At 40.5% G+C, this 15,373-nt stretch overlaps 2 protein-coding genes and 1 long non-coding RNA gene across 3 annotated transcripts in view; 1 reads left to right on the top strand and 2 right to left on the bottom strand.

The window, feature by feature from the left end:
* Positions 1–1,782, bottom strand: LOC5514470 (galanin receptor 2a). The gene has a single exon (XM_048731890.1). The coding sequence runs from the start codon at positions 1,580–1,582 to the stop codon at positions 443–445; it is 1,140 nt and encodes a 379-aa protein (XP_048587847.1). The 5' UTR covers positions 1,583–1,782; the 3' UTR covers positions 1–442.
* Positions 1,783–2,568: 786 nt separating this feature from the next.
* The window catches only part of LOC125570323, a 23,210-nt gene continuing 10,405 nt past the window's right edge, over positions 2,569–15,373 (top strand). The window contains exon 1 of the long non-coding RNA XR_007312655.1: positions 2,569–2,777. This is a non-coding gene — a long non-coding RNA (uncharacterized LOC125570323). The remainder of the gene's footprint in view (positions 2,778–15,373) is intronic.
* Positions 14,690–15,373, bottom strand: part of LOC5514469 (galanin receptor type 1) — a 2,145-nt gene continuing 1,461 nt past the window's right edge. Inside the window, exons 2-3 of the mRNA XM_048731865.1 lie at positions 15,043–15,349; positions 14,690–14,983 (exon numbers count right to left, since the gene is read on the bottom strand). Of these exons, the coding sequence (XP_048587822.1) occupies positions 15,110–15,349 (240 nt within the window). The 3' untranslated portion in view covers positions 14,690–14,983; positions 15,043–15,109. The remainder of the gene's footprint in view (positions 14,984–15,042; positions 15,350–15,373) is intronic.

Raw genomic sequence — 15,373 nt, 5'->3', positions numbered from 1 at the left:
TCCAAAACGTGTATATTTTTATTAGTTTTAGCGCGGTGCACATCTTCTTTCACTAGTTGAACACCTGTTTCACTCCTGTAAGTACATATCTCGTGCGGTGAATCGAAGACTAGCCTTAGGGCGCGTTTTTTTACTCCTCATTCCGCAATGAGAATGATTAGAATAGAAAAAGCGCGCGTTTGTCTATCCCGCGTTCCCATTCCGGAATTGAATGAAGGCCATTCCACCCATTAGACTCGAATGACATTCTGAACATTCTCTACCAATCATTCCCATTCCAGAATGATAGGAAAAAACGCTCCCTTAGCCTTGAAAAGTTGAACTTAGGTCCTAAGGAGTTGTGTGAGGACGATCTTTTAAAAAAACATCTCCTCATATAGATGTTGAATATTGGTGCAAGGTGAGATTGCGTGCGTACACATCCAGAGCTATCTAGTTGGCCTTAGCATTGCGTTCTTGATTGGTTGTAATGGGAACCCACGTACTGCGAGTTATGCGCAGTCAAATCGTACTCGTCGATGGTCTTGCAGCATAGTTTACCGTAAACTCCGTAGAACCCCTTCTTAAAGTCAGCGCTAAAGAACGCGTAGATGACCGGGTTACATACACTATTGGCGTACGTGAACATGAGGCAGATGATAGTGATGATGCGGTGCCGCGCCTGGAGCTCCTCCCCGTAATCATTCCATAGCCACATGACCTGATTTGGGAACATACACGTGGCGAACACAAATACGACCACCATGAACATCTTAGTGGCGCGCCTGTTAGTTTCACTTACTACCCCCGATCCCACATGGAAGAACGCGCGCTTCTTCTTCTTCTTCTTTTGCTTCCCGCTATGACAACTGTCGGTGGAAGACGACTCGCTAACCACGTGTAATGACGCATCTTCCTCCACGTGGTCCAGTCGCATTACCCAGGTTTTGAGCGAGGCGGAGTACAAGCTCTTTAGAGTCATTGTATACATGATGGTCATGAAAATAAGGGGGATGCAGTACTGCACAAGGAATAACACCATGGTGTACACCTTGCGGTAGGCGGAGTCTGCTGACCAAGTCTCGTCGCATCTACCGTCCTCACCCAGCCTCAACACGTATATATACGGCGTTACAACCGCTAACGCGAATAAATGAATTAAAGAGATCATAATTTTCACCTGGTCCATGCTTAGTTTAGACTTGAATGGGTGCATGATGACCCGGTAACGATCCATGGAAATCGCGGCGAGGGTCAGCGAAGATGACGTGGTGGAGAACGTGGAGCCCGGCCAGAGCACCTTGCACATGAACCCCCCGTAAATCCATTTGTACTCGTTCTCCTCCAGGGGGAGGTCGAATAGGATGCTGAGCACGGGGGTGATTATGTCACACACGGCCAGGTTCATAATGAGCACGTTTGAAGGTGTCCACATGCGCTCTGTGTTTCTGATCACGTGGATGACTAGACCGTTACCCAACGTGCTCGCTAGTAAGATGAGCGAATAGAGCAGGATCTTGAATACCTTGAACTCCACGGTATCTGATAACAGCACATGGGTTACCTCGCTAACGTTCGTAGAAATATTATTTGATGTATTCATAGCACTTGCCAGCAAAATATCCTTCCGTGCGACAAAAGTACAACTCAAACCTTTATATGCACCAATCAGTTTTTCGTGGTCAAAATGTTGTATATTTAGAATGTTTCAGACTTGAAAAGTCTTCTTCAAACACGCAGCTGAAAAATGCAAACTGTTCTTTTGTAGGTTAGGCGAACTCTTTTTTTGCGCAATGAGTGAGAAGAACCTTTCCATAGACTGCAACAGAAGAACCAAGACAAAACAGACGAGCGAGTCAAGCTGTTAGCAAGTTATTATAATGTGTTATGTTCCCGTCTTGAAAGCTGTTGGTTTCGGCTCGTTAAATCGCCCTCAATAGCATCACTCGATCTGAATGGACAGGCTTTTTGTGCTACTATTTTCACAGTAGACACTTTGCGGAGACGATTAGCGATGTGCAGATATCTCTCATGCCGCTCTCTTTTCAGCTATCTCGACCGCAAGTTGCATTCAATTTAGAATGCAATTTTAACTGCTATCTAGGCTGGGGGGATTTCCTGAAACAAACAACAAGAAAAGACTGTAGATGTATCATTTTTGAACAAAAAGCTCCACAGGACGTCTTACTAGGTCAGGTAGAAAACCGTCCAACCGAGGTGGCGGCCAGAGGGATTGAAATATAAATACAGGAATAAGGTATCTTAATACTGATAGTAATTACTTCATTATTCACAAGCAGGACTAGAATCGCCGGGGAATGACGTCTGTAGACGTTCAATGTTTACGACCCGATCTATTTGTAGCTCCTGACGTGAAATAAATTATTTACAATTACCTTTACACTTATTTGAATAGGGTTCCGCCAGAGTCCCTATTCTCACGCTTCTAACCCGTGTTTATAATAAACACCTACAACGGTCTAAAGTAGCCGAAGTACCATTCCTTGAACTCGTTATTTCACTTATGTTGAAGGGAGTTTTGTCTAATTAAAAACTGCGCCTTATGTGGTAATACACTGGTATCTCTGGCCTCATAATAGCCGTGCACCTGTCTCTTAAGTAATCCCCTCAATGTTAAAGCAAGTGTTTGCCTGCAATTAAAGGCAACGTCTGTGCACCCGTGGACTTGGGTCTGAAGTATTTCCCCTAATGGCGACGCTAGCTTTGGTCTTCGGCTGGAGTTTGACCAAGAGCACAACTGGCCTCTCCTTGTGGCCAGTGCGCTTCCCAGTCTATAGGTGAGTTTTAGAATACGTGTAGTAGATAAATTTGGAGAACAAACTGAAACAATATATGTCTTTTCTATCTCTTCCTGTCTGTATGTTTTTATTTACCCCTCGCATCATAAATACGCCCCAATATATATCATGAATATCATTAGCTTTGAACATTCCGGAAGCGGTATAGTTGTTGCAAAACAAGTCAAATTGGGTCTCATTAAAACATGTGCTTCATTTATACCCTTCCACACACTTCAGGTGTTCATTTTTAAGAAAAGAAATCCGCTGTTTAACCCATAATTTTTTTATGTACTTGCACATAGAAAGACTTTCAAAGAACACGCCAACCTGTAAATGAACATGGATTATCCCCGCACTTTTAATGAGGAATTTCAGCGTACTTGAAAACATTTGAGGTTTTAGCCCAATAAATCATTATAAGATAGATTAGGCTGTCTAGGAATTACCGTTTTAAGAACGAAAAGGCCCTGCTCATCCATTCAAAATTAATCAGTTTACACACTTACTGATTGAATTGATCCTTTTTTATTACAAAAGTGTGAACTTAAAGCATGTTTTAATGTTTTGGTGATCTGCGGTTTTTAATTCACCATATATTTACTTTCTCGGCAGTTTTTTTTATTCATAAGTGTCTTTGAGCTTCGTTCCAATGTGCTCCTTCAATTTAATTTTTTTTACTAAAAAAATAACCTCTGCTATAAATAGTATGATACCTATGGTTAAACTCTATTTCAGTCTATGACGTATGCCATATCGATCGTCACTTTGTAGCGTGCGTATACACTGTACGTTTCCACGGTAATTTAAATAACTAGATTTGAAGATTAAAGCGCTTACTTGTTGCTGCAAGCGTTTTGAGGGGGCCAAGTCACAACATTGCAATACTGACAGGAAATAGCTACTGTACTTTAATTTTTGTGGTATAAAATATGATTAGTTTAAAGTGTATAGAAAAGAAGGCTCATATCTTAATATCGTATAGCAACATCGATCTTCTAGCATATGTACGTTTTGTGTATAGCCTGAACTATACACCCTAGCAAATATACCAGAATAACACGCTCGACTCTACTCTACTCTACTATATAATAAATTTATTTCACATTTTTGCTTTTCATGATATCCAGCACAGACCATACAGGTCAACACTGTGATCAGTGATACTAGAATCGTACAAATCACGATACGCATAAGCTGCAATTACCGGTTACAATCATAGCCCACCTACCCTGCGCTGATAACCACGTCATTTCACACGTCCTGGTTTAACTCTCTGTTCGCTCTAAGAGGTTCTTTGGAAGTGGCAAGGGTCCGCAGATATTTTTAACTGTTGGAGCACTGCGCGAATTTTTTCTCGCAGGTGGAACAGATAACAAGTGAACAACTGATCCCATGACTCGCGTTGTTACAATACCTAGTCTGTCACGCTAGGCTGGACACAGCACTGTCACGGTATACCACGTGACATTCACGCTAGGCAGGTCACGCCATACTCACACTGTCACGATACACCACGTGACTAGTCACGCTAATCAGGTCACGGTATACTCACACTGTCACGGTAAACCATGTGACTAGTCGCGCCAGGCAGGTCTCTGAATTCCCGCACAGTTCTGACACATCATCAACTGATCAATTGGTCACATGACTCTCTTTACGACACCTAATCTGTCATGCTAGGCAGGTCAGAGCACTGTCACGGTATACCACGTGACTAGTCTGTGTACAAAAATAAAAACTTTGCGCGCATGCGCCTAACCCAATCATAGAACTAACCCGTGCCAAACTGTACAAGTGGATCATTTTCGCGCACTTGAAAGTTCCGATTATCTTGTACGTAGCCAAATTAGATTTTCCGAATTTATTATGATTATTGTGGTTATTCTTATCATTTTTATTAAATTAGTGTTTACAATTTGGTTAAAGAATTAGTTATTATTTTTAGAAAAATAGCTTTATGTTTGAAGCATATTGGACAAAGATTTCCACCTTCACAGAAACCATATTTTGAGTTATACATAAAATCTTACCTTTCCTCAAATGGATCGCACACTTCTCCTAACCAATTGCTTCGTTCGGAAATTGCGAAATGACCGCTTACCCCGTTTACTGTTTGCTAATTACATTTTCGGCGCCAAGATGCCTCGATGATTGGTCGTTCCAACGATAATCACCAAGTTTTACCGATAGACCCTACTAGATTCACTGCTAATAGATCTTACAAGACTCTCGGACGTATTGTAATCACCCAATGCTTTACCGATATCGCTCCTAATAGATCCAATTATTTTTCCATCATCCATTTGCGCGATTGCCGAAACGGTGTTTTTGCGAGCGTTTCCTCTCGCAACACCCTACGTGATATGTAGTGTACCGCCCACACGGGTGTACCCCCCCTCCCCCCCCTCACGGGTGATGACATTGTAAGACATGCCCTAGAATGCTAGAAGAAACATTTTATGCGGGTGTCAGTTTAGTTGACCGGGCTAGGTAAACATGTCCGATTGTATTAAAGAAGGTAAATCAAGCCGCCATTTTACGCACCCGTACAAACCAAGTCTCACAGTGTCCGTCCATTTATTCTATTAACGGACAAAGTATTTCACTTTGGTTATTTTGAAATTGTCTTGCGAAAAGATCGTTGCATTTTCATATGTGAACAATAACGAGTGGTTGATCGACATATATAAAATAATGATTTAAAAGGTTCTGATTGAGCGTTATTGTGGATGACATATGTGTCTATTCACACATGATTGCCATTTTGTATAATGGTTCTTAAGTATCTTTGTGACGAATTTCGTCGAGTTCTAATTCACAAGCACCCCATAATCAGTATTACATATAGCCGAAGTGTTTTTAGCCCAGTTGAAGTTTCCCTGCCCAGTCTGATACTCTTGTTCCAGTAAGAATTTCAGTCAAGCGGGATAAGCGCCATGTTATCGCGTAAAAACGCCGGGCTCTAAAACAAGCCTGCACCAATTCTAAGCGGGAAGTAGAAGTCATAACAAGCGTGCGCCGTGCGAAGTAAACAAAAAAGTCAAAAAGAACTAAGACCTATCTGTATTTTGGAATGCAACCGGCAAACATTCACAGCCTTCTAGCCAATCCACGTAAAATTTGGCAGCATAGTTTATAAGCCTAGTGAATCTGTTGTGATAAGAAACCAGGAAATTGTCTTCTGCAATAAGTAACCTACATATAATTTTGCTTATGAAAGTGCAAAAAAGTAGTAAAGTAAACAAAAAGCGGGCGCTAATGGCACAAGCGATTCCATTTTGTTCAAAGAAATCTAAATATAACGGGCACTTTAAGTCAATGAAACCGGCTTTTTTTTACAAAGAAGCCTAGACCACGCACTTAGAGTCCAAATTATCTTTTCTTGTCCAATTAGTCTTTTTTGTACAGAAAAACCTGTGTTTTTAGGACTATGCTGATCAAGGACATTTGGACTCATAGTTCAACGAGTACTGAAACTAGTTGAACAATGGGTTCCTCTATTTTGATATGTATTTTTCCTTTTCCATTTTTAAATTATTTTCATATTGTCAGGCGGATCATTTAGTCTAATAAGAGCAAGTACTACCTAACAGATAAATGTGGTTGATTATTTAGCCTCAAAATGCGTCTTCGAAACATCCTCAAGAGCAAAAAAACCCAGCTAGTTGGGTGTGGTTAAAAGGCGGAAGTACCGGATATGTTTTGGATATATTTTGACAAGAAGTAGTTGTGTTACGATATATGAGAAGTGCAAATAGCACTTGTTAAACACGCAACGAGCACGCGCACGTAGCGGAGACACTGCGGGTACTTGCTCGACAATATCTTTAAATCTTGTTCATTCTGTAGCCTGACAGATCGATTATAGCTGTCGGTCAGTTTGTATAAGCGATCAGCCAGGCCAATATTCGTTAAACGTGTTGAGCGTGTTGATATTGTAATCTGCATGTAATGCTCATTGTGCAGTTTAAATAAGATACGAAACCACAAACAAATACACAATTAGTGCAGTTGGGTTTTCTGGCAAACATGGCCGCGTCATACAAATCCCACAAAATGCGATAAGTAGGAACAAAATACATTACAGAAAAGACGCTTATGTGTGAGAATAATAAGAACAATACGATATGCCTATCTTGCTATTCTATCTTAGTTTAGCATGAATATTGCTTTATAAGCAACAAATGTAATGGAAGTAACTAAGCTTGTAATGGTATTCACACGTTCGATAGTTTTGTTTTAACTTGATCGGTATATAGTGTTTATATTTTTGAAATGTTTCGCTTCTACTCAGCCCCCAAATTAATTGCTTACCAGTTCAGATGGAAATACAATTTGACGTTTTCTTGCAATGTTACTTTATTGCACCATATGTTTTACACTCACCAAATGACGTTCGCACTGGTCATTGTGTCTAGAAATATCTGATGCTTCCCGGCAGGTACTCTTTAAATGACGATTGGAAAATATCACTTTTGGTGTCTCGTGTTATCATGATTGTTTCCAAAATACCCGCGCTTCCAGACAAAGCAACTCCCAGATAACTGTATAAAGCGCATTTTTGCGATTTAATGGCCTTTCGCTGTCCACTGCCTCACTGTTATAATTAAGCGGGCGGGAAGTTTGCTCTCGATAACACAAAAACTACCCGCAGGCGAGCGAGTGCGTGCGCCAAACAGAGTCAATCCCTGAGCCATCCGGTAAACACCGCGCTCCGCTCAAAATAAAACATTGATCTGACGATACGAGAAGAACAAAGAAATAGATACATCCGACCATGATCGGAGGGAAAAAGTACGCATTACTTACGTCACGAAACACTTTCTCGAATTGCTCCTCAAGAAAAGCGCTTGATCATTACAACTAGTTTCCTCTATCTGTTTTCGTCTCCAGTTTGGGTGTCTACACAGTCGGTGTTACTTGAATCTAAACGAACGCTACGAACGTGACCATTAGTCATACTTGCAAACCTTATTATGCCAGACAGTCTACGAAACAGCGATGTCCAACCAACAAGCGATACGTCAGAACCCCGGCGCCGTCGATGTGATTGCAGCGATGCCCGACTCAACACACACGAGCACTTGGACCGCCAATACAACGCGTTAATAGGTGACACTATACTAGCGCTTACTTTGGCGTTTTAGCCTCTAAGCCCCTCTCCAATAAAACCTCCTCTCTTAATTACATCCTCTTTGGCGACGTCAGTTTGAAGAGAATATATAGCTTTTGTGACAGCGGTGTACGTTTGCTGAACCGCTAAATGGTCAATACATGTATCGAATTTACTCTCATCTGACTATAGCAGCGTTGTATCACAAACCTCTAAATGATCAATACATACACCTATTTCAAATATGGCTACACTCGGGAAATCCATATGTTGTAACCCGCAATGCTTCATGGGTATCAAATGAATAAGAGAATAAGCGTAAATGAAAACAAACACAGGTTTAGAAATCTTTAGTATTCTTGTTTGTGTACCTTTAAAAGCTCACCCTGCTGTTTTAAGAGACCAGGATTCAGCCATTTACGATACATTGATTAATACGATACATTGATTCTTGAAATAGCTATCAAATCTACACGACATGTTACCATGACCGCGTTGCATGTTGGACTGTACTAAACTGGAAAATTTGCAGTTCTAAGACTGTCCTGCTATCTAAAATAAACTTATCGCATGATTTCAGATTTATCCATATTTTCATATCATTCAGTAGATATATAAAACTCCTGGTAGTTAGTAGAACTGCCATTTCCCATTTGCGATAGCACAGTTTTTAAAATAATGGTATATTTACCCTCGTCTTACCGTGACCGTGGTGCATGCCAATTGATCAATGCGTGTTTCGCTGGTTACGCTCATCTGACTACGACTGCGGTGCATGCCGGGAGCTTGGCGACTACATGTTATCGTGTTTTCACTCGGCCTAACATGACACACACAGTGATTTAAGACTCGTACGCCGTAAATCACTGTGTGTGTATTTAAGTATTTTTAACAAAAGAATGACATGCCTTTTAGAAAAACATGTTATCAAAAATTTTATTTTACACATCAACTGAATTGTCACGACTAAATGTAGTGGCTTTACTTGAAAAGAAATGTCGCACTTTCGTAAACTAGGACTGTTTTTGATGGCTGAAGTATCCTTATTTTACACTCTCATTTTAGCGAAGGGCTGCGATTCGAGCAGTAAGAAATAAAACACTAACATAATGTTTTCTGTACTTGCTTTATACATAGTAAACAAAAAGCGTTTAGCAACTCTTACTTAAACTAAACTTATAGCTTTCTCAGTGTTGTGAGAGAAGAGTAATTTATTTTTTTTTCTTTTTAATAGATCCGGAATTACGGAGTAATTTTCTCTTTTAGTCATAGTGTTTATAAAAATCACATCCCTTTCCTCTTCTTTTCTTCCGTGTTTAAGATCTCTTTGATGCTATCCAATTTGCTACGTCACTTGTAGCGCATATCTCATTAAGCCACGTACATCTCCTAACGGACCCATTTCGTCTTTAAAATTTGCATTTTAAATTGATTTCGAAAGTCCCGATATATCCATGGGATAAGTATATGAAGACCTATTAGCTATAATTAAGGCAAAAACAAGACCATTAGCTATAAACAAAGTTTTACAAAAGGCCACGGTACCAAGGCCAATGTCACCAAGACGAAACAAGCTACCAAGACCTAGACCACGCTACCATCGTGACGGTATGCGGTCTCCCATTCGTCAAAGTTCTTGTAACGTAACGATGTTACCGTGATTGTATGCGGTCTCCTATTTGCAAAAGTCACGTAACGCAACGCTGTTACCGTTCTTCAAATAGCCAGAAGTTTTCTGTTTTACTGTTTCTCAGAAATCGTGAAAAAGTAGAAAAAAAAGGTATTCATTTATTGAGAATGGGGCCTTGAAGACATTATTTTCTAATAGACCATATAAACCACTTGAATTCATGAGCTATGACCCGAATTGCTTATTGTATTAAACTTTCTTTCTTATTTCCTCCCTTGGTCAAGAGAACCTCCTTTTTACGTAAAGTATTAATAATTGCAGCCCTTAAACTTCTTTGAAAAGTCTTAGAAGCCTGATTGGGCGTTACGGAATATATAAATACTTTGCGACCGTGTACACCTCGATATGGCCCACTCTCTTGTAAAACCACCCGCACCTCACGCTTCTGTCTTGCTGTGTCCCCGAAGGTATATGTCTTTACCGCCGACATTAAATAGATTTTGGGTGCAAAATGTCTAAAAAAAACTCTATTGTATAAGATCTAAATTCGCCATATCTGATGATCGGCTTTGGTCATTTTTCGCACAAGAGTAAGCGCGCCTTGTGTGATTGGCTAGTTCGAGCTCATTCCGAGCCATAAAATGGTGGCTTCGCATTAGCGCACCGCCGGCGTTAGAATGGAAGCGTCTAGAAATTCTCCAAAAAACTCCCGTTGTCTTCAAACCCTCCATTTTCCAATTACCTGACAACAGTATTCTCAGACAAAATATATTGCACTGACTACAGGGCAGCCACAGAAAACTTAAAGTTTCTTTCCCTTCTAAGCCGTGATCGTATTATCTCCCTTTGTTTTTTCTTCTTTTCATGAAATATTGTAATAAAACTTTCAACGCCTTATTATATCTGATAAAACAATAGCAAATTTAGGTCCGAAAAGTATAAGGTTACATTGATCATAATCAGCAGATCCAATATTTATTGCGTTTTATATTTTGTGGATCCAATATTTATTGCGTTTTATATTTTGTGGATCCAATATTTATTGCGTTTTATATTTTGGGTATCAAATTAAAATGTTGACTGAATGTTGCTCTTCAAGGTGTCATTGGTGCTATTATTCTAATTTTCACCGATGTCTAATATATTTTTTTTCTGTGTTGATTTTGATTACAAAGCTCAATCCAATTAGCAATCAAGGTTGTCTAGGAGGTTTATACGCCGGGGTAAAAATTCTATAAAAAAACATGAGATTTCTAACTCTATATAAATTGCTCTTTTCTCTTAAAAAAATGTATCACATTTTAAGAGCTATGTTTACTTTGCTACTCACCCTTCTGTGCTTTAGTTAGAGTTCCCCTTTTGGCGATTTTTTTCTTATCTTAATCAGCCCTTCTTAAATATCCGCGTTCATTAAAGTGTATGACTCATTGATCATCTCGCTGGCGGTGTGTCGTCGAAGGTATTTCCTTGTGTGTTACACCGAGTCAACCAAGTGTTCTGTTATACATCGACCCACTGTTGACTCTTACTCACACAAATAACCATCCGTTTTTTCCGTTTTTGCCTGGAGGTTCGGGGAGCGCTGGAGTCTGCAATCCTCAATTTGCGTTCACTTTTGATTATACGAGAGTGGCGACTTTGCTTGATTGCTCTTCTAACGAGCCTTTATCGTTAGCGCTGGCTCTAAAAGAGCTTTGGCGTCTAGATGTTCGAATCTCCCTCTTCGCCTTTAAGTGGGCAAATATACTCTGCACCGGATATTTCCTAAGAGTGTTTTGTTGTGTTTTACTATTGTTATGTATTTTCAACTATTTGGGGAAGAAAGAGTGTGGAATAAGTTTAAGAGTTCCATCCCTCCAACCAAAGCAAGGAGACGTAATGAATTACTTTCATCTTTTGAGCGCGGGAAGCGGAATAGAAACATCGGGTCTTTTTGCCGAAAGAACGAGATGCCTCTATCAAAAACTAACCGGAGATAACTCTAAATATTTGAATATGTATTTCCAGGCTGGCAGCGCGCACGTCAAGGACTATCAAAGAAGCTTTTTTTAGGGGGGGGGGGGGGGGTGGGGGCTCCGTTAGTAACAGGCCTCGAGGCAAAAATGCGGACGCGGTGTTTGATGTACGATATAATCGGCACACATTTATTTTGCATTAAATTAAAACCTGTACAAGGTCAACACACCTGGGCATCGCTAAGCGGCGATAGGTTTTTTAGATAACCCCAAAATGAGCGTATATTTCACGGACGAGAAAAGTAGGGGGTAACGTGGAAAACGGGTTTGCACTAAAATACATTAAATAATACTGTCTTATTTAAGAGTGATAACATATTTTTTTCTTGGGAACTTATTTTCGAAAGGTAACTGCATAGCAGAAAAGAATACTTGAGTCCCTTGAATCGTGATGTTTGGACCGTTTAAGACGTTTGATAACGGCAGCCAAAAGGGTATAATAGGAGACTATTAGCGTAAACAGTTGTAACACAATGTTAATCTTATTTGTAGGGTTCTCTCAATCAGTAGCGCCTATTAGAATTCTTCTTCTTGATTTTTCATTGTGTTTTATAGTTTTAATTCATGCCTATTATTGGAAGAGTGCCACTAACAAGTGTGTGCTAGTAGTAATTGGCGGCATACTATCAATACACCCATTGCTCGTCCGCAGATCTGTGTAATTTCTGGTATTCTAACCTCTGATAACTTGCCTGGTGGGCATGAATTTAATTAAAATAATCGGCGGCACTATTGGTCTTTCTTTCATTTATAGTATTCTTTGTTTTGATAAAAGCGTGTGGCTCAATTTCTCGACGGAAGTAATGATATTATACGCATACTAGTAGCATATTAGATTACGTGCGCGCAGTACTAGTAGTATATCAGGTCACGTGCGCGCAGCACTAGTAGTATATCAGGTCACGTGTGCGCAGTACTTGTAGTATATCAGGTCACGTGCGCGCAGTACTAGTAGTATACCAGGTCACGTGTGCGCAGTACTAGTAGTATATCAGGTCACGTGTGCGCAGTACTTGTAGTATATCAGGTCACGTGTGCGCAGTACTAGTAGTATATCAGGTCACGTGCGCGCAGTACTAGTAGTATATCAGGTCACGTGTGCGCAGTACTAGTAGTATATCAGATCACGTGTGCGCAGTACTAGTAGTATATCAGATCACGTGTGCGCAGTACTAGTAGTATATCAGGTCACGTGTGCGCAGTACTTGTAGTATATCAGGTCACGTGTGCGCAGTACTAGTAGTATATCAGGTCACGTGTACGCAGTACTAGTAGTATATCAGGTCACGTGTGCGCAGTACTTGTAGTATATCAGGTCACGTGTGCGCAGTACTAGTAGTATATCAGGTCACGTGTGCGCAGTACTAGTAGTATATCAGATCACGTGTGCGCAGTACTAGTAGTATATCAGATCACGTGTGCGCAGTACTAGTAGTATATCAGGTCACGTGTGCGCAGTACTAGTAGTATATCAGATCACGTGTGCGCAGTACTTGTAGTATATCAGGTCACGTGTGCGCAGTACTTGTAGTATATCAGGTCACGTGTGCGCAGTACTAGTAGTATATCAGGTCACGTGTGCGCAGTACTAGTATTATATCAGATTAAATGTGCGCAGTACTAGTAGTATATCAGGTCACGTGTGCGCAGTACTGGTAGTATATAAGGTCACGTGTGCGCAGTACTAGTAGTATATCAGGTCACGTGTGCGCAGTACTAGTAGTATATCAGATCACGTGTGCGCAGTACGAGTAGTATACCAGGTCACGTGCGCGCAGTACTAGTATTATATCAGGTCACGTGTGCGCAGTACGAGTAGTATATCAGGTCACGTGTGCGCAGTACGAGTAGTATACCAGGTCACGTGTGCGCAGTACTAGTAGTATATCAGATCACGTGTCCGCTGTACTTGTAGTATATCAGATCACGTGTCCGCAGTACTTGTAGTATATCAGATTAAATGTGCGCAGTACTAGTAGTATATCAGATCACGTGTGCGCAGTACTAGTAGTATATCAGATCACGTGTCCGCTGTACTTGTAGTATATCAGATCACGTGTCCGCTGTACTTGTAGTATATCAGATCTTGTTTGAAAACTTTAGCTTTAGAGGTTAAGAGGGTTTTTTTGAGAAAGGTAAAAGAGGAGGGTAAAAGAATTTTACGGTATTTCCAGCTATATTTCTTTATGCAACGACACGCGTAAATCACGCCCTTTGATTGGTCTAAGGTCCGTGTGTTAAAAGAGGACACACGCACGCTTGACGTAAGAAAACATTTTTATTGTTGTATATTCACTTCTATCTCATTTTTTGTGCATCTATCCTCAAATAGTTGCACAGTAGACGTGACAGCGTGTTGTGAAGAACAGTCACTCGACTTGGTCTCGTTGCGGATCTATTAAAGGAAAGATGCACGCTGAAATTGGATTCCGTGATCAGGATTTTAACGCGTCGTTATTCAGTGTCGAACTATTAAACGGGCATGGAAATTACTATGGTTTTAGCTTGCAACACTTTATGCATAAGTTCTTTTTTATCAGTCGAGATTTCAAATAGAAATTATCAATAGAGTTATACGTGGTAAACTTGAGAAAAAAATAATGCAAACAATGTATAATCCATGCCCGTAACCAGAATTTTTCTTGTGTGTGTGGAGGGGGGGGGGGGGGGGGGGGAGTGGACCTAATTTTCCGTCGGGGAGGGTGAGTTCTTTGATAAAAACCTGACCACCCTTGAAAGAAACAAAAAGGGATTTTTTTTATGCCTTTGCAGTATTTCCACGGCGGAATTGGCTACATAACAGAGTGATCTAGCTTATGCTTTATAGTTTTGTCTACAAATAGCACGCCAAGAGACCATGATGTAGGAGAATTCGGGAATCGTTTCTTTTATCATGGTCTCTTGAGCACGTCTATTGAGAACCGAAAGTGGACCTTCGGCCGTTGTGAGTGTTTGTGTGTGTGGAACAAAAGCCAAAAACAAAGACCTTGAGAAGGAGACAATGAAGTAGAGTACAAAGGCCTTGAGCACCAAAAACAAAGCTCTCCGTAACACCATGGAATAGGTCACAGTTTAAGTATAATTGTGACGTTTTTTATGATGTTTTCCACTCTAAAAAAATACAGATAGGTAATACAAACAGGGACAGGACTACAAAAAAAACCTGCTTTCAATTGTCTTATAGTCTTGTTTTCCTTTGGTTCTCCATAATCTCTTGTATTCGTCAATACACTTGGGGTATTGATTGCGTGAGATATTCTATAATCTCATTATTGGTCAATGCACGCACTTCAATTTGTTTTATATAGACTTATTTCCATGAGATTGTCGTTGAACTTCCCTCATTCGTCGATACAAAAATTTTGTCTTTTGTTTACTTATTTTCTTGAGATTGTCATTGAGATATCCTCATTCGTTAGTACACGCACTATTTGTCTTTTGTTGATTTATTTTCTTGAGATTGTCGTTGAGATATCCTCATACGCACTATTTGTCTTTTGTTTACTTATTTTCTTGAGATTGTCGTTGAGATATCCTCATTCGTTAGTACCCGCACTACTATTTATTCACCTCATAGTCTTGTTTCCCTGAGGTTCTCTATAAACTCCCTGATGGTTTCTTGACAGCACGGAGCCTGCCCGTTCATTGGCCGCCGCAAGGCCACAAGAAGCCCTTCAACTGTCGATGAAAGAGTCACTTGCGCCGTCGCCACCGCGCGTCTCTCACTAAATTTGTTAGAACCATGTGAGAGCGTGCGTTTTGTAGGAATTTGAAGGAATTGCTGCGACTGCTTGCGCTGCGATGGCGACTCCTTGCGCTGCGATGGCGACTCCTT

Source organism: Nematostella vectensis, chromosome 1 (assembly GCF_932526225.1).
Source record: "Nematostella vectensis chromosome 1, jaNemVect1.1, whole genome shotgun sequence".
Lineage (NCBI taxonomy): Eukaryota > Metazoa > Cnidaria > Anthozoa > Actiniaria > Edwardsiidae > Nematostella > Nematostella vectensis.
Note: the sequence above shows the minus strand (reverse complement) of the source record. Positions and strands in the feature narration are given on the sequence as shown.

Excerpts from the sequence above, each read along its gene's own strand:
- LOC5514470 (XM_048731890.1), bottom strand. The coding sequence starts at position 1,582 with ATGAATACATCAAATAATATTTCTACGAACGTTAGCGAGGTAACCCAT.